Here is a 25,352-nt window from a genome sequence, read left to right on the forward strand (position 1 = left end):
GTACATGACTTCACAGGATATATGACAGAACCAAACAAGGAAATAAAAAAAAAAAAAAAAAAAAAGAGGTGCAGGGGGAGGAGGATGAAGGGTTTCAAAATATGGATCTTAGAGAAATTCAAGAGCTAACAGACTCCACACCAGAGGAGTTAACAGAAAATGACTTGGTGGAGACGAGTGTTTCTGAATTAGTGCCAGATGACGAGGAAGAAGACATAAAAGAAGCAGTGCCAGAAAACAAATTGACGTTAGACAATCTGGCAGAAAGTTCCAATTATTCTGGACGGTTTTGACTTCTTTTACAACATGGACCCTTCTATGACATGGACACTGCAACTGAAACAAACAGTAGAAGGATTGATACTGTATAGAGATATTTTTGGAGAAATGAAAAAGCAAAAAATCAGACAGAAGTTATAGTATATTTCCATAAAGTTGTACCAAATGTGCCTGCCTCTCCTGCCTCTTTTTATATCTCCTCCATCACTTTCACCTCTGTAGTCTGAATAGCAAGGTCTACCCTTCCTCTTCCTCCTCCCTCCTCAGCCTACTCAGCCTACACAACATGAAGATCAGACTGAAGACCTTTGTGGTAATTCACTTTCACTTAATGAGTAGTCAATATATTTTCTCTTATGGTTTTCTTAACAATACTTCCTTTTCTCTAGCTTACTTTATGGTAAGAATACATTATATAACTTACAAATATATGTTAATCAACTGTTTATGTAATTGGTAAGCTTTCTGATCGACAGTAGGCTATTAGTAAAGTTTTGGGTGAGTCAAAAGTTATACTCAGATTTTCTTAAAATTTATTTTTAGTAGAGACAGTGTTTTTCCATATTGGTCAGGCCGGTCTCAAACTCCCGACCTCTGGTGATCCACCTGCCTCAGCTTCCCAGAGTGCTGGGATTACAAGCATGAGCCTCTATGCCAGCCTATATTGAGGTTTTTTACTGCACAGGGGGTCAGTGCCTCAATCCCATACATTGTTCAAGGGTCAACTGTATGATAGGATTTGATTCAGAATAAAAAGGAACTGAATTACTCATACACATCATCATGGGTACGTCTGGAAGATAGGCTGAATAAAATAAGCTAGATATAAAATAATACAGTTGATCCCCAAACAACATGAAGTTAGGGGTGCCGATCCCGCATGCAGTTGATCTAGCTATAATATTTTTACTCCCCATAAGCGTAAATACCACTGAATAGCCTATGGTTGACTGGAAGCCTTACTGATAACATATACAGTTGGTTAATATATGTTTTATATGTTATATGTATTGTATACTATACTCCTACAATGAAATAGGCTAGAGAAAGAAAATATTAAGAAAATCATAAGAAAGAGAAAATATATTTACTCTTCATTAAGTGGAAATGGGTCATCATAAAGGTCTTCATCCTCATTGTTGTTAAATAGGCTGAGAGGGAGGAAGAGGATGGGTCAGTCTTGCTGTCCCAGAGGTCACAGAGACAGAAGAAAAGGCACATATAAGTGGACCCACACAGTTCAAACCTGTGTTGTTTAAGGGTCAACTATATATACTATATTATTTCACTTTCATATAATTCTAGAATAAAGGACAATCTGGTTTGTAGTGACAGAAAGCAGATCAGTTTTTGCCTGGCGCAGGTTGTGGATAGGTGATTGACCAGGGAACCTTCTAGGCTGGTTTAATATTCTGTCTCTTGGTTTTGGTGGTGGTTATGTTGGTTTCTGTCATTGTCAAAACTCATCAAATTATATGCTTAAAGTGGGGGTACATTTTATACTAAAGTTAATTTAACAGTATTAAACCATTTTAGTTAGTTGCTATTTTAACTATAATGGCAAGCTATGACAGACGTATTGTCCTTGGATTTTTGTTAGGCAGGGTGTAAATCCACTATATTTTTTTCTAGGTAAAATGTTCTCTATGTTAATGTACAAAAATATATGGCTAATATTTGGCTAAAGTAAATTCACATAATTAGTATAACTTTAATAAACAAAATATCATTTTTTCTTTCTTCAGTAAGTTCCTTAAATTTATCCTCAACCAGATATCTCCAGTTTTTAATATTTCAGTTAAATATGCATTGTGTATCTGCTAAAGATTTAGGGTTATTCCAGATTCACAGTTCTTCTCATTCAGATGGCTTAGTTTTACCCATCATTAAACCCTGAAGAAAAAGGTAATATATAGGTAATATAACAGTGGAATGTATTTCTAAGTTATGTTGTATCATCGTACCTGTGTAATTAGAAACATATCCTTTCTTGTCACTCTGAGATAGCATCTTGGGCAGGAAGAGGGTTTCCAGATCCATTATATCAGAAACAACAACAACAACAACAACAACAACAAAAAATTCCACTCATCCTATAGCTCTACTTAAAAAAAAAAAAAAGATTTCTTCAATTCCTTTTTCTGCTTTTCTTGCTACTAAAAATCGATTATGAAATATTTCAGAAGTTTAAATATGCTTGTTAAAGAAACTCTAGGAAAGAAAGAACACATTCTGCAGAACTAACCTTTATCAATTCGTAGTTTAAATTTGTTCTGAATCTTATCTCTTGTTTTCCAATAGATTCGTTCCTACTTGACTTCTTGGTTACCTCTTGCTTAGTTCCTGCCATTTATTCATTAACTCAGCAGAGGATTTTGCAGAGTCTACTGTGTTCCAGACTTTTTGCATCATTTCCTTGATTTTTGAGATCTACCTTGATTCCTTGAAGAGAGTGGTACTATTTACCTCTGGTTTTTAAGATTTTTGCTCTTCTTTTAGATTTTTCTTCCTGGCCTGGTTCCCTTGCCTTCTCCATTTGCTTCATTTGCTTAGATTTTCAAGAAGCTTTGAAGCTGGATAGGAGTCTCCAGTCTTCCTCTTGATCCATATGTTTCAGGTAAGAACTCCACCTATTTTTTCTACATTGGGGCCTTATTGATTTAAAAAATACAGTCATAATAAAAATGTTTTAACTGGGGAAGAATTTATTTATTTATTTATTTATTTATTTATTTATTTATTTATTTATTTTTTTGAGGCGGAGTCTTGCTCTGTCACCCGGGCTGGAGTGCAGTGGCCGGATCTCAGCTCACTGCAAGCTCCGCCTCCCGGGTTTACGCCATTGTCCTGGCTCAGCCTCCGGAGTAGCTGGGACTACAGGCGCCCGCCACCTCGCCCGGCTCGTTTTTTTGTATTTTTAGTAGAGACAGGGTTTCACCGTGTTAGCCGGGATGGTCTCGATCTCCTGACCTCGTGATCCGCCCGTCTCGGCCTCCCAAAGTGCTGGGATTACAGGCTTGAGCCACCGCGCCCGGCCCGGGAAGAATTTATTTAGAGAAAGAGAGAGGCACATAAAGCCTTAAGATACCATCCCGAGTAATTTCCATGCTGACACTATTACATTTTTTCAGTGTTAGTTTTTTAAGATCTAGTACAATTAGAATATCAATAATTATGATGAAGAAAAAGAGTTTTTCCAATGCTTGGCCTTTGCTCCTTTACATCCATCTAATACCAGAACAATATTAAGCTGTCTTGTTACCTTTGCTCTTATATTACAGCCTGTCTCTTCTCTCTCTCTCTCTCTCTCTTTTTTTTTTTTTTGAGATGGAGTCTCGCTCTGTCGCCCAGGCTGGAGTGCAGTGGTGCGATCTTTGCTCACTGCAACTTCTGCCTCCTGGGTTCAAGCGATTCTCCATCTCTTTTGTCTTAATTCGTAGGTTATCTCTTTAAGAAATTCTGTTTCAGCCATAGTTTTTCCAGTTCTCCATAATCAACGTACCATTTTAACATAGATTTGGAGTGCAAAAACATCATTGTATTTGAGGAAATAGCTTTCTTTTACCTCTCTAATCATCTCTTTCGTGAATCTTTCTTTAATTTCAATCAGAGTTTCTTTGTGACCAGAGTCAAGACTCTTATGTATTCAGAAGCTGCTTTTGTACTAACAGAAGTTGCCACTTTTTTCATTCTCTTTGAACAGTAAAATTTCAATATATGTACTATTCCTTTTTGGATGGCTTCAAAGAAGTTCATACATTTGATTCTTACCTGTTGCGTTTCAGGTTTTATTACCCATTTCCTCTCTCTTTTTCTCTGTATCAAGATATGGAACATTTCTTGCATCATTTTTTGGTTTACATGTGCCTTATCATGAAGAATCGCTGGTTTCATTTCTGTGTTTATTTTAAACTTATTTATTTTAATTCTCTTATGCCATCTACTCTTCCAGTCTCTGTAAAACAACACGTTTATTGAGCATATATTGGCATGTGCTAGTTATAATTAAGGCATGTTCTCCAAACTTGAGGGATTCATAGTCTATTCAGGTAGAGAAATATTTCAGCATGTAAGGAATAGCAAATAATACGAACATAGAAGAGCAGAGGAAAGGTGCATGGTAGATAAAGTATGAACCTGACCTTGAAGGTTGAGTAAGAGAGTGCCAAGCAGTGGAAGAGAGCGGGCATTCCAGAGCCATCCATCCTCAGTTGAAGATTTCAGGATGCTGAGGCATGAAAGCAGGAGTGCTGCTGAGGGCATGATGGAGGTTCTGATGGGTCTACAGCAAGGGTGGTGAGGGTGGACATGAAAGGGAAGGGGAAGGCGGGCTCAAAGTTAGATAGAATGTTCTTGTATATCATGTTATCAAAAAGACAGCCTTCCTCTAATGGTACCTCTGTGTATATGAGAAGAATTAGGAAGAAGAAAACCTGGGAGGAGACTGAGAAGTTACCAGAGGCAAGAGGGGGCATAAGAGCACAAGTTGGTGTAAAAGCTAGAGGGGGCCGGCCAGGAAAGAGAACTGATAGGAATTTCAGATGCTGCATCAAATTCACGTATCATTCCCCTCTTTTTTCCATTAATGCTTTCTTTCATTCCCCTATGTTTTGATTTCTAGATTCAAGCAGAAAAGTCCTTCCTCAAAATAGTGTGTCTTGATCAGTTTCAGCAGGATTCAGAAATAATAAGCATTTAAGGGTCGGTCTTTTTTCTTGAGTCGTTACTACATCCAGCATTCTAATTACATTTTGGTACTATGTAGCAAAGCTGTCTAAACTTACTCTTTTTTTTTTTTTCCTATGACTTCATTGACATGTCTCTCTGGGCTCTTTTGCGAGTAAATATAGTTACAATTTGCCTTCTATGTATGTCTGTGCCTTATTGCCTGTCGTTTTTGTCTTTTTCCATGTTTTTTCACTTTAGTATAAGTTGAGAATCCTCTTTTGAGTTTTAAAGTTGTTTTCAGGTTCTTTCATCTTGCTGTGAACCCAGCCTTTACACTATCCTGGCTCTAGTTCATTCTGATCGCTCCTTTGTTATTTTATTAACAGTCCTTTTCCTTCCTCCTTTTCCCTTCGAAGTACAAGCCGACTTCTCGGCAGCTCCTGCCATCCTGCTTCTCTCCGCCTCATCGATTCCCCATCTCACTTCAAATCTCAGTAGTAAACATATGTTCTCCCTTGTCTATACCTCTTAATTTCTCTTTTCCACTGTTACTGCTTTCTCTGTAATTGTGTTATTTAACTTTGTTAAGCATTTTATAATATGGAAGATGTGGTTGAAACCTAAGTTGTATTATAAAAAAATCATGTCGTATAAAAGCAAGTTGTTTCCCAAGGAGTATGAAAGTCTCATGATACGAGTTAAAATGGCTGTTGTTTTGGTATTCCTTAATTGTGCTAGTATAAATGTTCAGTGTAGAGAATTTCTCACTTACAGTCATTGTTTATCAGTGATTGGATTAAGCAACAAATGAAATGAAGATCATCCTAATTCTGACTTATTCTAAATGGAAAATAATATTTTTATATGTTGTGAGTCTTTAAAATTAAAATAGCTTTTTGAATGAACAAGAAAAGAAAATGTCTCCCAGAAGGTCCATTTTATAATCACTCTTTTGGACAAATTAAAGTGTTCCTGACTAATATTTATTTATTTGCACCAGGTGGGAAAAATAATTTTATCTTTGAATCCCATTCTCCTCATAAAATAGAGTTATTGTATCTTTTACACTTGGTTCATTGCCCACTGGGATATTCATTGGTTACCACAAATTGCCTCCATGCCTTGGCAGAAGTCCAGACAGCGCCTGGACAATTTGGACTTCTGCATTGGTCGTTGCTCCCCACATGAGTCCTGAGACAATGGCTTCATTCCCTTTTTCAGCTTCATTTCCCAGGGAAAAGTAGAGAGCTATCCTTTTTTCTCCATATGTTCTTCCCCACCCCTAAAACACTTTTATGTGTCATCTTAGTAGATTCGAAAGGAGTTTAGAATCAATGAAGGACGTTAGCAATGGGTTTATACATTTGTCTTTTTTATTTCTATGCCTTGCTTATTTTCAAAAACAGGTTTTAACTTCTATAACATTTTCCGAATAGCACTGCTGGAAAAAGAATAAATATATTTGCTTTTTCAGTGTATCATACACTGCATTTCCTTCCTTTAAAAATTTCTTTTGCCATTTTTAACTTTATTTCCTGAAAAAATTAGCATTAAATATTTTTATCCATAGTTGGAAAAAACTAAAGCATCCATTTTACATTTCTATATTGAAGAAGTTTGAACATATAACACATATATTTACAGTTTATAACTCACTTTTACATATGTTGCCTCAATGCAAAATTTTACTTAACTTTAACACAGCTTAAACATAATATTGCCCATATGACAGTCTTGCTGCTTTTGATATTATCTTATAATCTACAATGGCAAAAGCTGGGAAACAGTTTCAAAGTTTGTGGCTTGGTATGTCAACAATTTGTCTAAAATCTTTTTGCCAAAAATGCCTGTGAAAATTCACATGAATGATGATATCTTATTTTGCAGCTATTTCTTTGGTTTTAAAAAACTGTTTTACTTTTTGATAAACACAGTTTTATAAAGAAAGTGGGAAGAGCTTAGTTGAATCAATTTATAGACCATGGAGTGAGACATGATGTCCAAAGATTAAGCAGTCAACTTATTCATCCACTGTGGCAGATGATTTTCTGTCCTTCCTTTGATAGTTTCCAGGAATAACACATCCATAGTCTTCCAAATTAGCTGATTTGTCAATTGATTTGAATATGTGTTATACGTTGTTCTTTATTTCCTAAATTTTATTTTTGCATTTTAACTTATTTGTTAATTCTTTTTCTTTTTGAAAAGAGGAGACTCAAGTAACTTCTTTGAAAAATGATTCTTAATTTATCTGCAGCCCTATTTTGAAATGAAGTGTATATGGTAAAAGAAAGATTTGTGCCATTTCAAATTTTTGTGTTAAGGATTGAGACTTGAGTTGCAAAAAGTTGTCTGTTTGTTTTTGAGACAGAGTCTTGCTCTCTGGCCCAGGCTGAAGTGCAGTGACACGACCATGACTCACTACAGCCTTGAACTTCTGGGCTCAAGTGATCCTCCAGCCTTAGCCTTAAATATATATTTTTTTAATTTGACAGATTTATACTTGTGGTAGGTGAAATGTTTGAATAAAGAAGTAATATAACAGGTAGTTATTTTTTCCCCCAGTTATAACATGACATACTTCAGTATTTGGTATAATATGTCCTGAGGTGAATCTGGTTCATTGACTCATGAATACATCCAATAAGTGTGTGCTACAGAAACACCTTATTTGTTTGTTTGTTTGTTTGTTTGAGACAGGGTCTGGCTTTGTCACCCAGGCTGGAGTGCAGTGGTGCAATCCTGGCTCACTGCAACTTCTGCCCCACTGGGCTCAAGTGATTCTCCCACCTCGGCCTACCAAAGTGTTGGGATTACAGGCATGAGCTATCATGCCCAGCCTATTTATTTTAATATATGCTTTGTTGCCCTTCTTTGGAAAATGTCTTATTCTGGTTATTCCATTATTTCTTGTTCTTGTGCTGTAAATCCCTCTATTTGGTGAGTCCACTGACTATCTCTCATCATGGTTCATTTTCTATTCTGGTCTGTAACTTATTACTGTGATGCATCATTAGTAAAGGTTTAGTCTGTTCTGTGCTTTGGAAGCGTTCCTGCAAAGAGTTTTCACATTTGCCCTTACCAGGTCCTAAAGTTTCACCAGTTCAGGACTACTTTTCTTTTTTCAGTTTTTGGCATGAGGATAGGGTGGGATTCTAAACCAGGAAGGTTGTGTGAATTTAGTCCCACACTCTGTGTGTGGTTCATGCCTAATATGGTTCTGATTTCCTCTGGTGACTTTCCCCCCATTGCCTTAGTTGATGTCATGCCTACTTGGGCTTCCTCGCCAGTGAGCTAAGTTTTTATAGTCCCGGTTTCATGGATAGGGTGATCCTTTCAGAGTTTTGGCTTTATGAAGGTCCTTCCAACTGTGACCAGTGTCTTGAAATAATGTCTCTCATTGGGTGTTAGGGAGCCCCCTTGTAATCATTATGGCCTATAACTGGTTCCATGAGTCATATTAGCTTCAGCCCCTGACCTCTGCTCATTGACTTTCTTTTTTCTGCTTATTGACTTTTTTTTTTTTTTTTGTAAAATAAAAGTTTTGCTCCAATTTCTTTTTATTTATTTATTTTTTTTTTTTTTGAGACAGAGTTTTGCTGTTCTTGTCCAGGCTGGAGTGCAATGGCGCGATCTTGGCTCACTGCAACCTCCACCGCCCGGGTTCAAGCAATTCCCCTGCCGTACCCTCCTGAGTAGCTGGAATTACAGGCATGTGCCACCGTGCCCAGCTATTTTTGTATTTTCAGTAGAGATGGGGTTTCTCCATTTTCGTCAGGCTGGTCTCAAACTCCCGACCTCAGGTGATCCACCTGCCTTGGCCTCTCAAAGTGCTGGGATTACAGGTGTGAGCCACCATGCCTAGCTGACTTTCTTCTTAGTTTCTTACAACTGTGGATTCTCTGCACTTGTTTCAAGTTCAGTTCTTTAAGTAGCGTTTCAGTGCTTGTATTTTTAAGCATTTCAGTGTGTTTGGATCTGTCTGGGAATGAGACGCAAAGGGATGCTGTTATACAATTTTCAAATTATTTTGGATTTTTACAATTTTTTAGTTTGCTTATCACCTTTCTATCAACATGTCAAATATTTTGTGCCTATTTAGTACTGTGTACTTTGAGAAATAAAGATCTTTGGCTAGATTCCCTCCTTCAAGAGACTTACTTCTAATATAAACCCTAGTGGAACTAAGGTATATATGTCTTATAGAAATGCAGTGCCAGTAGGTGTCAGAAAGTAAGGCTACTGATGTGGAAAAAAGTGGTTAGAAAAGAAATGATAGAGGAAGCGAGACTTAACGTAAAATACAAAGTGTGGTTAGAACTTGATTGGGTTTGCTGGGTTAGACAAGAAGAGGTTGGTCCAGCTTGAAGAGAGCTGTAAAATACCAAACCAAAGAATTTAGATTATATCTTGTAGGTAAGAAAAAGGCATTGGAGGTTTTTGAGTGGAAGGGATATTTAGTGCAAATAATGTTTTATAATCTTAGTGCTAAAGTTTTGGAAGACTAGTACATCACTCTATTAAAGAAAAGCTGGGACCGGGCATGGTGGCTCATGCCTGTAATCCCAGCACTTTGGGAGGCCAAGGCAGGCGGATCACATGAGGTCAGGAGTTCAGATCAGCCTTGCCAACGTGTTGAAACCCCGTGTTTACTAAAAACACAAAAAATTAGCTGGACGTGGTGTCGTATGCCTGTAGTCCCAGCTACTTGGGAGGCTGAGTCATGAAAATCGCTTGAAACCAGGAGGCAGAGGTTGCAGTGAGCCGAGATCGTGCCACAGCACTCTAGCCTGGGCGACAAGAGCAAGACTCTGACTCAAAAAAAAGAAAAAAAAAAATAAAAGAAAGAAAAGTTGGTACATCTCCTTTCTTAGAAGTTAAACTCAAGACTTTACAGGTACAAAAATAAGTTTGTTTTATAGTTCCTTGTTTTTGTCAACAAAAGTTTACCTACTCAATGAGGATGGGCCCCAGCCCATGTTGTAAATGAGTGGAGCTGGCTGGGAACAAGAGTGGCCACTGAGAGCTCCTGCCTCTTGGGGTCTTGTTGATTGTTAAAGGTTACAAACTAGATCAAATTTTTAAAAAACACTGTTTGGCCTCAGTAAAATTGTATGCAAACATAGTTTGAAACAAAAGCTGTGAGTTTGCAACCTTTCTATAGATAGTGTTCATTATTAAATCTTTATTATATTCTAGCATAACATTTAAAAAACACATTATTTTACGTTATTTAAAATTGTGTACGAAATAGAAACATGTGGCCTGTTTGATTTGAAAGGTTGAGTAACTGGCTGTTTACTTATAATCATATTTTTGGATGTTTTGACTTTGAGACTTGGACATAAAAATAGTTTCCAAAACTCTTGTCTTACAGGTAAAAGAATGTCACATGTCGGCATTTGTACCTGAAGTCAGTATGCAAATTTCAGGGTACATGGATGAATGCCAACTTTTGCATTTCCCATGTGTATCCTGTGGCCGTTCTATCCGGGGTGAGTGATTTCTAAGAGTAGCTGGCAACAAACCAGATGCTAGCCAGCCGTGGACTGCCCTAACAAATAATGCTAAGAGTTATAAATTAAACACTGTCTGGTGATCTGTGATGTGTACGGCAGTTAATTTAGTTCATCTGGATTAACTGTCAGCACCAAAAAAACTATATTCCCATAATGTGAAATCTGAATTTAGTGTGTTTGGAAGAGAGTAATAATTAACAGTAGGGAATTATTTGTTAACACGTAAGATTACAGCAATGCCTAAGATTCTTTTGAATTTACAGCAGTATTTTAGCGGTTCACTATATAATTTAAATAATTTTAATTTCAGATTCAAAGACTTTGTATTTCTTGAGTGATGGCTATAATTTTGTATAAAATATGGCTTTTTGGATTATATATCTTCCATTGCCTTATAATATAGTTTTGCTTCCCATATTGTATACATAACAATATTTAGGTTTCTTAAAAATACATTAGAACATTTATTTATACCAGACTTCACATTTGTATTTTAAAACTTGTTTTTTTAGTTTCATTCTGGGAAATTACATTGGGAGTAGAGCCTGTTTGTTACCTTATCCATGCATTTTTCGGCTTATTTAAATTATTTTACTTCACCAAGCCATTCATTTTTTTAGAACATCCTTCAAAGAGTTCATGCGTCTTACTGAGGACACCTGACCTTTTGAAGCTTCATAATTCACATCTAGATGTCACCGGTCTTTCCCATGTTAACAGTTCTGACTATGTTTTATTATATATGCCTTCGGCGCCGAGCCAGGACAGCTACAAGAGGAGAGATGATGAACAGCCATAGAACTATAGAATCAAACAGCCGGACTTCACCTCTCAATGCGGAGGTGGTCCAGTATGCCAAAGAAGTAGTGGATTTCAGTTCCCATTATGGAAGTGAGAATAGTATGTCCTATACTATGTGGAATTTGGCTGGCGTACCAAATGTATTCCCAAGTTCTGGTGACTTTACTCAGACAGCTGTGTTTCGAACTTATGGGACATGGTGGGATCAGTGTCCTAGTGCTTCCTTGCCGTTCAAGAGGACGCCACCTAATTTTCAGAGCCAGGATTATGTGGAACTTACTTTTGAACAACAGGTGTATCCTACAGCTGTTCATGTTCTAGAAACCTATCATCCTGGAGCAGTCATCAGAATTCTCGCTTGTTCTGCCAATCCTTATTCCCCAAATCCACCAACTGAAGTAAGGTAAGACTAATTTTTTAATGACCTAAGTTATATGGTAGAAAGGTTTTAGTTGTTTTAATATTAGATATCTTTTTTATTGCAAGCATTCTTTTTAGTGATTTACATGAATTTGATTTTGAAAATATTCCTTAGTTTTCTAATGGGGAAGAGAGATCACTCATATAAAGATTTAATGCAGGCTTTATATCTGTAATACCTCACACTATAATATTCATGGCTTATGCTATTTGCATCTCATAAAATTTACCAAAACCAAAAAACACAATTTGAACTCATAGGGACCATTCTGAGATGTTAGTATGAAATATGACTTTGAAAATATTTTCAAACAGGCATCATGTTATTACTTTTAAACCTTTTCAACAACTCACAATAGGCCTGTGAGTGATACTTCAGAGGAGGTCCTTAGGGGATTTGGTTTAATGTTAGTTGAATGTTTTTGCAACAAGCATATTCATTTAAAAATCAATGTTGCTTTAAGTAATTCATGCCTTCTCCCTACAAGCCTATTTTGCGCATAGCAGCTCCTTGGCTCTCATTTTTGTCATTCAACCTCCTAATTTAAAAAAATATTAATATAATGCAGTGTTGCATGTACCCTGTTCTCCATGTGCCTAGGACCCATTCTGCCCTCAAATAAACCACTTTTATCAGCTCATTTTGTATCTTTCCAGAATTTCTTTGTGCAGATACAAGCAAATATAAATATAATTTTATTTTTTTATGCATAAAAGTAAGCACATTTATCACATTGTACTGTACCTTGTTTGTTTCACATAGTAGTATATATTGGTTCTTTTCATGTAAGTACAAAGAGAGCTTCCTCATTCTTCCTGCAGTTGCAAGTAATGCATAGTGTGTATGAACCCCAACTTATTAACTAGTCCCCCATTGATGGGCACTTAGTTGTTTCTAGTCTTTTGCTGTTATAAACATTAATGCAGGGAATTACCTTATCATAAGTCACTTCACATGTGTGCAAGTATATCTGTGGGATAAATTTCCCAGAAGAAGGTTACTCAACCAAGGATAATTTGATAATTTTGTAATGTTTAACATTTGTTTTTGCATTTTAACAATTTATTTTTAATTACATTTAATTTTAATTTTTAACAGTTGTAATTTTGATATATAATGCCAAATTCCTCTCCAAAGTACTATTTATATTCCCACTAGCCGGGCATGTACATGGGTGTTTTGCCAAAGCCTCGCCTACAGAGTATGTTAATAAATTTCAATATTTTTGCAATTTAATAGGTGAAAAATGTTATCTCATGTTAACTGTTAAAATTCTTTTATTATCTCTGAGGTTGAAATCTTTTCATATGTTTAAAAGCCATTTATATTTCTTTTTCCTTTAACTATCTGATCATATTCTTTGCCGATTTTTTCTATTACTTATGAATCTTAGCAGTTTCTAGGACTTTATATCACTTTATTAAATCACTCATTCATTAAATATTTTAGTGTCTACCGTGTGCTAGGTGTTGTTCCAGGTATTAGAGATGTGTCAGTGAGCAATGAACAAAATAAATAAAAATCCCAGCTCTCAGGAGCTTATTCTAGCCTGAGAGCAGATCAGGGCGCCTGTTCAACTGTAGGATGGCCAGCTGCCAGTGCAGGAGGAGGTGGGCAGGGGTCAGCTGCTACCTCTGTAACATGCTGCTCCTCTGATGTCTCTGTCCCCTCATCTCTAAGGGAACACTTCCAGGGCCTGCCAGAAAGCATGCAGAGTACAGCTCAACTTGAAGATTGCTGGTATAATCTTTACTTTTTTTCCCCAGAACTACCTAATAATTCATTGCAAATAATGTTATTAGTCATTTTTTAAACTCAGAAAGCCAGCATACTTTAATTAAAATCAGATTTTTTTTTCTCCCTAAGAAGAAAAAAAAAGTATTACTGGGGTAGGATCTTTTGTTTGGTTTTGTTTTGAGACAGGGTCTCTCTCTCTGTCACCCAGGCTAGAGTATAGTGGCATGGTCTCGGCTCACTGCAACCTCTGCCTCCTGGGTTCACGAGATTCTCCTACTCAGCCTGAGTAGCTGGGATTACAGGTGCGTGCCCCCATGCCTGGCTAATTTTTATAGTTTTAGTAGAGATGGGGTTTCACCATGTTGGGCACGCTGGTCTCGAACTCTTGACCTCAGGTGATCCGCCTGCCTCGGCCTCCCAAAGTGCTGGGATTACAGACGTGAGCCACCGTGCATGGCAGGATCTTTTCTTACATGAGAATTGTTTTGTTAGGACTCTGTCATTCTTCTTACAAAGTTATCCACTTTTTTCCAAGAATCTGAAAAGATTTAGGGATGAGATCAATGGAACATGTAATGTGTTTTCTCCAGTGTAAAACTTAACAGCTGCATAACTAATTTTAAGTATAAATCATGCTCTTGGGTTACTGAGAGTTATTGGTGTGTGATTGTGATTAAAGTTAAAACTTTATTTATACATGTATCTCTAATTTTCTTTACTGATTTTCAGCTTTAGTCTACTGAAAATATCATTACATTTTAAGAGAAAAAAAGGTGACCAATATATTATTAAGGTATACGAAAAAGCCTTTTTAAATTTTACTGATTATGAAATCAATAGCTGTTTCATTGTTTAAAAAGAAGCTAGAAAATACAAAAAAAGGAAAATATGTATGAAAAACTCTCTGTAATTCTTCTGCCCAAATTCAGTAACTGTTAACATTTGGGTGAATTTTTTTATACAATCAGAAACATTTATTGAACACCTCTCTGCTAGTTCACTGCTAGGAACCAAGTGGAGAGTCAGACAGAGATGGCTCTTTTTTGAGCTTACAGGCCAGCCTAGAAGAGGACCATGAAGAACATATATTGGCAGAGGGGAGAGCCTAATCTAGTGGCTCAGAGAAGGCTTCCCTCGGGAAGTGACTTACCTGTGATCTGAGGGTTGAGTGAGGCTCCAGTGTGGATAGGAAAGGAGGAGAGACGACAGCACATTTGAAGGTGAGATCGTGAGCTAAGATCATGGTGTTTGAAGAAGTGAGAAAAGTCCAAGAATGCAGAGAATAAGCTATTGGCAAATGCAGACATGGGAGTGACATTCTTAAGATTTAAACTAGTGGTTTCTAGACTTTGGGATTTTATAGATATTTTGGATCCAGCTTCCCAGAAGAGTATCTTGAGGCGACTATTCCTGTACAATTTATTATGAAAAAACTGTGGGAGAAGCTAGTAAGGAAGTAGAGAAAGCATGATGGGAAAAAGTCAAGCAAGGATGCAATATCATATGAAGTCCCAGTCTGCTGGGAGGCAAAGTTGCTAGAGAGCTGGGCTCTCTTACTCCTGCACCAACCGGACTTCGACCATGGGCTGGAAGGATGGGAATGGGGACTGTCAATCTTCCAGGGACACGCCACTCCCTAGATGAAGCCCAAGGTAGTTTTGTGAAGAAGGTTGTAGGTGTAAACCCTTAGGAGCAAAGCAAGCCCATCTGCAGGGTGGCACATAGAACTGATGAGATGGGGGGTGTACAGGTGAATGGAGTTCAGGTGGGAGGAGTCAGTCACAATAAACTAGTAACATAATAATGATCGTAAACATTAGGGAACTCATAGACTTGGATTATTTACTGTGCTAAATTAATGTATAGTGAAAAGACAAAATACCAATTTTATCTATCATCACCATCATTTCATAAAAGTTTATGCATCTGTTTAAAAAAAAAATTAACCAGTGATGAGCTTGATCAATTCCGAGTTAAATGACAAAATCATGTTTCTTCACCAACAAAGTCGAAAGGACCAGATCATGACAAATTTGTGAAATGATTACTTAAGCAACTCAGTTTATACCAAGAAATTAGCATGATCAGAATCTTGAATAAAGATTTTTTTCAATTTTATAAGAACATATATGTGTGATAGGTGCATACTAAATGTGCATTCTCACATTTAGTGATGGAAAACTCCATTTTGTACTACTGTTTGGGAACCACTGGGCTGCACTGCCTATTATTTTAATTTTATATCCCCCCCTTAGAAGTTAACAAACAAGAGTGTGTTGGAGTAGCTCAGGAATTTGCAGGAAATTAACTACTTTTAGTCCCAGAACATTTAAAATTTAACGTCAGTCTTTTCCTATTTCATGTGGTTGCATTTCTTTGTTCAGTAAATGAAGTGGAAAAGTTACAGGCAGTTCTACCAGATCTTAAAGTCTTTTCATTTCTTGTCTAATACCTTATTAAGAGGAAAAGAAAAAGGCCGGGCATGGTAGTTCACGCCTGTAATCCCAGCACTTTGGGAGGCCGAGGTGGGTGGATCACAAGGTCAGGAGTTCGAGACCAGCCTGGCCAACATAGTGAAACCCCATCTCTACTAAAAATACAAAAATTAGCCAGGCATGGTGGTGGGTGCCTGTAATTCCAGCTACTCAGGAGACTGAGGCAGGAGAATCGCTTGAAACCAGATGGTGGAGGTTGCAGGTTTTAGAGTGCCCTAGTCCTGTGAATAATATCTTAATGGATGCATATGTAAGACTCAGAAAGTAGGCTAGCTCAGGGTTACCATTTGGAAGAGAGAGACAAGGGAAAGGGGAAGAAGAAGATGACAAATGGAGGTCAGATTAAAGAAACCAATTGGAATAAAGTTATTTGGGAATGAACTTTAATGATGTAGAATTTTTTTTCAGTGTACAAAGCACTCCAACTATATAATATTGAAATAAGAAAGCAGGGAGAAAAAAAGAGGCTTTCATAGAATTTGCTACCAAATCGAGTTGCTTAAGTAATGATTTCACAAATTTGTCATGATCTGGTCCTTTCGACTCTGTGGGCCAAGAAACATGATTTTGTCATTTAACTCAGAATTGACCGAGCTCTTCGCTAGTTAATTTTTTTTTTTAAAGTACATGCTAGTTTATTAGTTTCCAATTAGAAATGGTCTGGGAGGCAGGGAGTGAATAGATAGACCTGTCAGAATACTTTTTACTTTTATTTCTGTTTTCCTGTACTATTCCTTTACTTTCAGCTAGTGAAATGGAACAGGGTTGGCAAGATAACTTTCTTTGCTGGCTACTAGATATACTTACTGGCTAGGATAAATTTTGGTTGCAGGGAACCTTTTTGTACTCATCTGCCTGGCTTCAAGCCTCAATACAGGTTAGAAAACTTGCTTTCTTTGGTTTCCATTAATGAAACCTCTCTCTTCCTCTCATCTACCCACTGCTTCCTGGTTGCCCTGGAGAAGGTTCCTCAGTGGTAAACAGTCATAGAGAGAATGGTTTATTGTTTCTGAGCACTGGACACATAGTAGTCATCCAGTACAATCAACAGAAAGAACATTAAATGGGCTGTGCTGGTTACCATCCCAGAATTGAGTGCTCCAGATGCAGACTGTAAGCTTAGTCTCAAAGACATTCTAGGCTGAAATTTGCACATGTGATACTCGAGATTTAAAATACTTAAAGAGTACATTAGAGTTTGTCAGATTTGTCCAGTAGATAAATACAGTGTATGAGCATGATACTAAACATGTAAATGTACATATTACAAAGGCCATGACTTAAAGGAGTTTAATCATATCAACTCTGCCCTGGGGCTAGAGAATTGAAAGAGTCGGGCTTTCTCCAGAATGTGTGTGTGTTTGTGCGTGTGTATGTGTGTGTACCCCTGTGTACATGTGCATGTGTTTATGTTTGTTTTCTTGTTGTCACTGACTAGTTTTTATTATTCTGGCTTTAGTTTTCCAGAATAAAAAGAAATTAGAATATTTTCTTGTTGGGTAAGATAGATACCTTTCTCTTTTTAACTTTGAAATGATACATTTTAGCTCTGTTGGGGAATTTTAAACAAAAACTTTAATGCAGAGAGCAGAAAATCTGTTTGTGTTGGTATCATAGTTAATATTAATTCAAGTGTCCACAGACCTAGAAATAATTTTTGTCTTTTTTTTCTTGTTGCTTTTTAGGTTATCAAGAAAAATAAAAGTGAAATATAAAAACTAATGATTTACTTGCAAATTTTTAATATTTAGACATATTTTTAAATCTTTCTAAAGACAGGTACGATCCTGATATTCTACTTTAAGTATAATTTTTGCAGCTTCTGATATATGTGTAACTAAATAATCTTCATGCTATATAGAAGTCAGAAGCAAGAATGATGCTAAAATAACATTAATCCTAATAAGTTTAAACATGCTAGAAATGTTAAGGAAGTCGGTTTAAAGCATCATCTCAACCCTGTCTATTTTGCATGTTCTGCAACGTAGCTAGAGAGGAGTTTTGTAGATTAATACATTATTTAAATGGAATGTTTATGTTCTAATCAATGTCTTTATACTTATATTTATAATTTTTTAATTTGATTTACGTTATAATGCATTTCAAATTATACATGAAGACCTGTATTGTGTGCATATTTATTTATTGCTAAGAACTTGGCAGAGGTTATTTCTATATTATATTTTCAGTGTTTTTCTTAGGCCTCACAAAACTCCCCATTGAAACTAAACAAAAAGATTGGTTTGGTTCACATGTGCTGTAAACCAGTATAGGTGGTTATTTCACAGGGTCTTGAGGGGTCCTTGTTTCTTGGAGATGTTCCTCCAGCATTGTCTGGTGTCAATTTGCAGTAGTGACGAAAGAGTAAGACCAAAATTTGAATTTTCTCACCAGCGTTGTTTTAGATGTTTCATGCTTCTGTTCCCCAGCACCTATATGACTAGCTCTGTTTTACTGCATATATTTACATTAGAGTTATTCAAATCAATTCCTTTCTTAGGAACCTTTGATTTTACAAGCTAATCTCTAGGGACACTTCTTAGGTTCAGGTTGGCACTCCAGGTTTGTTTTTCTGCCTTGTCACTGGAAGAAGATACCCACCTGCTTCTCTTTCCTCATTAAACCTGCCACAGCCTGCTCTATTTTTGGAACTCTTTCCCTGCCTTGCAAGATTGGTTATAGGATGTAACTAATTTCTCCATTGCTACTTTATTGTTGCCTCTGAATACAAGTACTCACAGGCTATTTATGTTTGATGCATTTTATTCCTACATTTCAGGAGAGAATCAGCAAAAATAACAAGTATGGGATTTTAAACGTTCTAGACACTTTAATAAAAGTCCCTACTGTTAAAGTTCCCTGTTCTGTGGTTCCTGATTCCCTTCGTTATATGTTTATTAGAATTCCTTTGGAGCTTGCTTTTATTCCTGGAGGTGGAAATTGCCATACTTCCCTCTCCATTCTTCCAAGATTGTGGCTATATGCTTTTCTTGGTCCCTTCTTGGGCCTAAAAACAGTTGGAGTACCTATATGTTGATGGCTTCTATAGTTTTGGCTCTGATTTCTCCCTTGAATTTCAAATTCTTTTTTTTTTTTTTCAGTTTCCTCTATGCTTTGCCATTATCAGTTTTTACTTAGATCTCAGTAGGTCATTGGGCCAGGAAAATAAACAAACAATTTATTGGTGGAAAAAAATCTCATGTAATTAATGAGTATATAAAAAATTGTGTCATTAGTAATCAGTGAATTACAAATTACATCATAAGGAAATACGGCTTACAATCAAACTAGAGATTATTTTTAATGCTTTCAGTGATCATTCTTATGTACTATTCGCATAAGCTTTTTTGAAAGCAGTTGATAGTGTATATTGAGAGACTTAAAAATATTCTTATTCTTTGATGTAAAATCTTTATTAAAAATTTTTACTAGCCACAGTAAATAATTAGGAATAGAGGAAGGATGATAATTGAAGTATTTTTTAAATGTTTCTAATTTTCTCTTCTTTGTTAGAAACAATATTAGAGAAATAGTTAACTGACATATGAGTATATTAAGTACCTGATGATATTATGATTATGAGGAACCTTTAATTTTGGAAAATAGTTCTATAAAAAGACTTATATGGAGATGGAATATAAGTTAGGCCTTGAAGAATAGATAGGCAGATAATAGTAGGTTGGGCATTTCATGGGGAGGAAGATAACACGAGCAAAGACATAAAGGTGGAAATAAGCTTATTGCATGGAAAATAATGATTAATCTGGCTGGGAAGCAGGAGTTCATTTGGAGGAATAGGAGAATGTTATTCCCCTTTTATGTGTTTAGATATTTGCTAGATACTAAGGATATAAGGATAACTTAAAGATGGCAAAAATGGAAATTCAGGAGAAGGGCATATATAAGAAATACTTTCTTGAAAAATTTGATGAAACTTCATGATTTGATTAAAGAGAAAAAGAATATGAAAATTTTGCATTTATATGAGGCTAGTGACAGAAATGGAAAGGCTGAAGTAGGAGACCTTTGTGAAGCAAAATGATCAGTTTAGTTTCTGCAGTTGGTTTAAGCCATGTACACAGGAGAGCTTCATCTTCGTGTGTTTTATTCTTACTTTGGGTTTACTTATCTTGTAAAATGGAATGGTGTTCAGCTACCTCTAACTACATATTCCAGTTTTTAAACTGACCGATGTGAAATCTATAAAAAAAGGACTGTTTGGGGACTTATAAAAATAAATTAAGTAATAAGGTCTGTGGCATTTGGTTTTTTAAAGTTTTTTATATCTTGGGAACAATACTTATATTGGATTCTATTTATTTTGATGACTTTGTTTCACACTGTGACATATTGGGCATGGGGCTGTAACCTTAAGGGACCAGTAGATCTCATTCTAAACTGTATTATAGGGAAGTTTCTTTTTTTGGCAGATGGGAGATTCTTTGGTCAGAGAGACCTACGAAGTTGAATGCTTCCCAAGCTCGCCAGTTTAAACCTTGTATTAAGCAGATAAATTTTCCCACAAATCTTATACGACTGGAAGTAAATAGTTCTCTTCTGGATTATTACACTGAATTAGATGCAGTTGTGCTACATGGTGTGAAGGACAAGCCAGTGCTTTCTCTCAAGACTTCACTTATTGACATGAATGATATAGAAGATGATGCCTATGAAGAAAAGGATGGTTGTGGAATGGACAATCTTAACGAAAAGTTTAGCAGTGCTGTCCTCAGGGAAGGGCCAAATAATGGATATTTTGATAAACTACCTTATGAGGTAAGCCAAAAATATTTAGCAGCAGTATTGGATAAAACACTATAGATTTTTGATCTTTAGATATTAATGTTTACTGAGTATTGGTAATTGAGCATTGGTAAGGTATATATAATTTGATGTGTTGTATATTTTGATTTTGGAAAACCTAGACAAAATCATGTTTTAACTAATTTCACTACTTTTGTTTTGGTTTGACTTTAGTGTTTCTGGATAAACTATTAAGTATATATTTTCATATTGCTAATAATAACCAAATACAAAAATCAGTAATAAGTAACAATCCACTTTAATTCATATTACACAGTTTAAGTATGGGCAATACATGCTTAACTTTGTATTAGTTATATTAAAGATGATTTGCTATTAAAAATAAGAATATTAAGATTGTGAGATGAATGCTTATTCTGTTTAATCCATAGTTTCTCTTAGTGTCATTTTTTTTTTTTTTTTTTTTTTTTTTTGAGACGGAGTCTCGCTCTGTCGCCCAGGCTGGAGTGCAGTGGCGCGATCTCGGCTCACTGCAAGCTCCGCCTCCCAAGTTTACGCCATTCTCCTGCCTCAGCCTCCCGAGTAGCTGGGACTACAGGCGCCCGCCATCTCGCCTGGCTAGTTTTTTGTATTTTTTAGTAGAGACGGGGTTTCACCGTGTAGACCAGGATGGTCTCGATCTCCTGACCTCGTGATCCACCCGTCTCAGCCTCCCAGGGTGCTGGGATTACAGGCTTGAGCCACCGCGCCCGACCTGGAATTATTAATACTTTTTTATGTGTCTAGTCTGAAGTCTTGTTTTCAGTGTGTCCCTACTGGGGTGTTTCTGAGGTATATTTAGCATCCCAGGCTCCCAGATGTCAAGTGCTAGTAGCATTCCAGGACCTTGTGACACCAAAACCTCTCCCCACCAGTTTCGAAATATTCCTAGGGGTGAGAGTAGGGCCAAGCATTTCTGTCTCCCACTGAAAACTACTGTGTGGCTAAAAATGTATAATCAGTTTTCTTTTTAAGAAAACTTTATAGACTCAAATTTTAACCAACTGAGATATCCCTCCTCCAAATTGATGGGTATTTCAGATATCATGGAAATAACACAAATAGCTTAACTTTCATGAAACAATAAGATAGCCTCTTGAATGTGTTAGAGTTATAATAGCTATAATGCCTCTCCAACATATTACAGTTGAAATGCCATGGCACGTCCTGTGAAGTAGCTAAAGTTGCCACATAAAGATGAATTTAAGTGTCCAAGGTAATTTGGTCTTTAAGCCATGGGACCAGGATCCCACCTAGACCCCATGTGATGGAAAGGAAGCTTCACAGATTGGACAAGACTGGCCTTTACTGGGAGGCGGGAGGAAAGATGAAGGAAAAGCTGGGTTTGGGGGGAGAGAAGAGCATGAGATACTGACAGTGTTGCTCCTCAGGGCTTTGAGGAGGGTCTGTTGTGGCAGCAGTGGGAGCAGTTCATCTGGAGTAGAGTGAATCGCTGCTTTGATTCTTACCCACTTGCAAAAACTGTAAGATAGAAGTTTAATTTCAGCAAATACATCTTAAACAGTTTATTGAATTTTTTCCAGACCTGATAAAATGCTTGACCCATAGAATTTGAATGAAGGCCAGAAGACACTTTAGGCAAAGGGAAGAGAAGGTACAAAGATGAGAAGTGAAACTGTGTGACTTGTTTGGGAACTCCAGTATTTCAGTGTGGCCAAAACATAGGCTTTGATAGGGAAAACTGTAAGAGATGGAATTGGATGGAGGCTTAGGGCTGCCTCAGTGCACAGCTCCATGTACATAGATGACACTGATTGGGACTCCCTGTCTTTGGCAGTGCGGAGTCTATTCTGCTGCATCATAGAGGGCTGTCTGGGTTTCACCAAGAGATTTGCATTTTATCCTTTCAGCCAGTGGTCTTCAGGGTGGTCCAGTATACAGTCAAATTAGTCAAGGGGAGTCATAGATACTTTAGACTTTACAGATAATTTACTTTTGCTAAAAAATTAGAACATGCCCTAGAGTAGAAAAATATAATAAAGTAAAAATGTCAGTTTTCCTTAGTGTATTCAATGAAGTCCCAATTAAAATGCTGGCAGAATTTTTTTAAATTGAAAAGTTTGCCTAAAAATATGAAAATACTCATGAAAATTCTGGAAAAGAGTGATAGAGGGGTATTAGTCCTGATTCTCATTTGCAGCCAAACGATCCACGACATTCGAACACATACACTTTAAAAAACCTAGTTATTTTATTTGGAAGACTATTGATATGGGAGAAATAACATATAGATAAATGGAACAGAATAGAGTCCAGGAACAGGCCAAGACGATAGAGGGAAATGTATTGACAACTCCTCTGGGAAGCTGTTATATTTATGTCGTTAAAAAAAAAAGAAACAGAAATAAAAACAGTTTTATATCTTTTCTTCCTTTTTTGCCTTTTGGAATAAACAACTTTTGATACCAGTGTTGTCTAGGATAGAAGCAAAAGCATACTTTTTTTTTTTTTTTTTTGAGACAAGAGCCTTGCTCTGTCACCCAGACTGGAGTGCGGTGGCGTAATCTCGGCTCATTGCAAGCTCCAACTCCTGGGTTCACGCCATTCTCCTGCCTCAGCCTCCCAGCTGGACCAAAGGCACCTGTCACCATGCCTGGCTGACTTTTTTTGTATTTTTAGTAGAGACGGGTTTCGCCATGTTAGCCAGGATGGTCTCGATCTCCTGACCTCGTGATCTGCCCATCTCGGCCTCCCAAAGTGCTAGGATTACAGGTGTGAGCCACTGCCCCCGGCCACAAAAGGGTACTTTCATACAATTTTTGTGGATATATAAATTGATGTGAACATTCTGAATGGCAATTTTCCACTTCCATCAAAACTTTTAAATGCATGTAATTTACTATAAGGATATATTTTCAAAGTTTGCCAAGATGAACATACATGCGTGGTACATACACACAATGATATTGCAGTATCATATGCAATAGGAAAAAAAGCAGGAAATGCATCAATGAGAAACTAGTTGAATTATGTCACTTCTATGAAATGGAAGGAGGTGGGTCTGTATGTGCAGATATAGAAAGATCTACAAGATACAATTAAATGAGAAAAGCAAGTTGCAGAATGGTGTATATAGTATAATTGTTTTAGTGCAAATTCAAGAACAGAATTTCATATACATTTATTTGGAAGAGATCAGAAAAACTTAACAATGCTTATCTTCGGGGAGAGGGATGGTTAGAACTGAGTGTAGAAAGGCAGAAACTTCTCATTTTAGACCTTTCTTCAATGTTTGAGTTTACTTTTTACTTGAAATTGTTGATTTTTGTTCGTGTAATATTTTACACATCAACAGGTATATCTGGATGATGAGATTTGTTAAAGAAAAATTATTCAATCATGCTAGGTATAGGGACCACTACTATGGGATTTTGCAGTGTGAGAGGGAGATTGGATTCAACAGCATGGGCAAGTGGGAATTAATAGCCAAGGAGCAGGTTGGAGAGTCACTGGGTAGAAAATTACTAAGAAACATCAGGAGTAAGGAGATTCTGGCTACATCCTCTTTAAACTTATTTTAAAGATTGTATTGTTGTTACTCTGTGTTTTGTGATATTTTGACTTAAAACAGTGAAATCCTGACTGAAATTAATACTGAGCCTAGATAACAAAATAAATTGAAGAAGAGCATTTAGGTTAATTGCAAAACAAAAAATTTAGCTAGATAAATACATTAAATTAAAAAAAGCCCTCTCTCATCTAAATAAGATGTTTAACATTTAGCAAATATTTAGTGTCTTTTTCTTTATAGTTCTTAGTTCAGAATAGGCTATTTAAGCAGTAGTTCTTTGAAACTAGAAGCCCCCAACTGTTAAGAAATAATAAATCTTGCAGTAGTTCAATAAGATAATTTTAATTAGAGAAAGCAATCTTTTGAATTCTGCCTTCTTAATAATTCTTGTATCTGTTTGCTACTCCATCATCACTGCCAGCTGCCTTAAGCAGACCCCTTATTTCCTGTTTCCTAGAATTCTGTATTAGCCCCATGGCTGGTTTCTCTTCCTGCCTCCTTGCTTCCAGTAGCACTCCCGCAATGTTCTTTCTGAAACACAAATGTGAACATGTCACTCTAGTTTAAAACCCTTCAGGACTCCTCATTGCTTTCAGGATAAACCCAAGCTCCTCTGTGAGGCTTTCATAACACAGTCTTTACCACTAGACTCTCTTTTCACCTGGTTTGCCCCTGACTCGTTAAAGGTGAATGTTCCAGCATAAGAAGCTATCGTCAGAGTGATCAGGCAACCTACAGAACGGGAGAAAATTTTTGCAATCTATCCATCTGACAAAGGGCTAATATCTAGAATCTACAAAGAAGTTAAACAAATTTCAAGAGAAAAACAACCCCATCGAAAAGTGGGCAAAGGATATGAACAGACACTGCTCAAAAGAAGACATTTATGCAGCCAACAAACATAAGAAAAAATGTTAATCATCACTGGTCATTAGAGAAATGCAAATCAAAATCACAATGATATACCATCTCATGCCAGTTAGAATGGTGATCATGAAAAAGTCAAATGGTGCTGGGAAAATTGGCTAGCCATAAGTAGAAAGCTGAAACTGGATCCTTTCCTTACTCCTTATACGAAGATTAATTCAAGATGGATT

General features: G+C 36.7%; 1 protein-coding gene across 2 annotated transcripts in view; it reads left to right on the forward strand.

Moving 5' to 3' along the window:
• FBXL4 (F-box and leucine-rich repeat protein 4) overlaps window positions 1–25,352 on the forward strand; it is a 76,193-nt gene that overhangs the window by 16,221 nt on the left and 34,620 nt on the right. The window contains exons 2-5 of one of the 2 annotated variants that reach the window (XM_011956449.1): window positions 2,779–2,896; window positions 10,325–10,442; window positions 11,087–11,670; window positions 20,351–20,696. In XM_011956449.1, the coding sequence (XP_011811839.1) occupies window positions 11,159–11,670; window positions 20,351–20,696 (858 nt within the window). In that variant the 5' untranslated portion in view covers window positions 2,779–2,896; window positions 10,325–10,442; window positions 11,087–11,158. The remainder of the gene's footprint in view (window positions 1–2,778; window positions 2,897–10,324; window positions 10,443–11,086; window positions 11,671–20,350; window positions 20,697–25,352) is intronic. The other variant, XM_011956450.1, reaches the window with a different exon arrangement.

This window comes from Colobus angolensis, unplaced genomic scaffold (genome assembly GCF_000951035.1).
Source record: "Colobus angolensis palliatus isolate OR3802 unplaced genomic scaffold, Cang.pa_1.0 Scaffold418, whole genome shotgun sequence".
NCBI lineage: Eukaryota > Metazoa > Chordata > Mammalia > Primates > Cercopithecidae > Colobus > Colobus angolensis.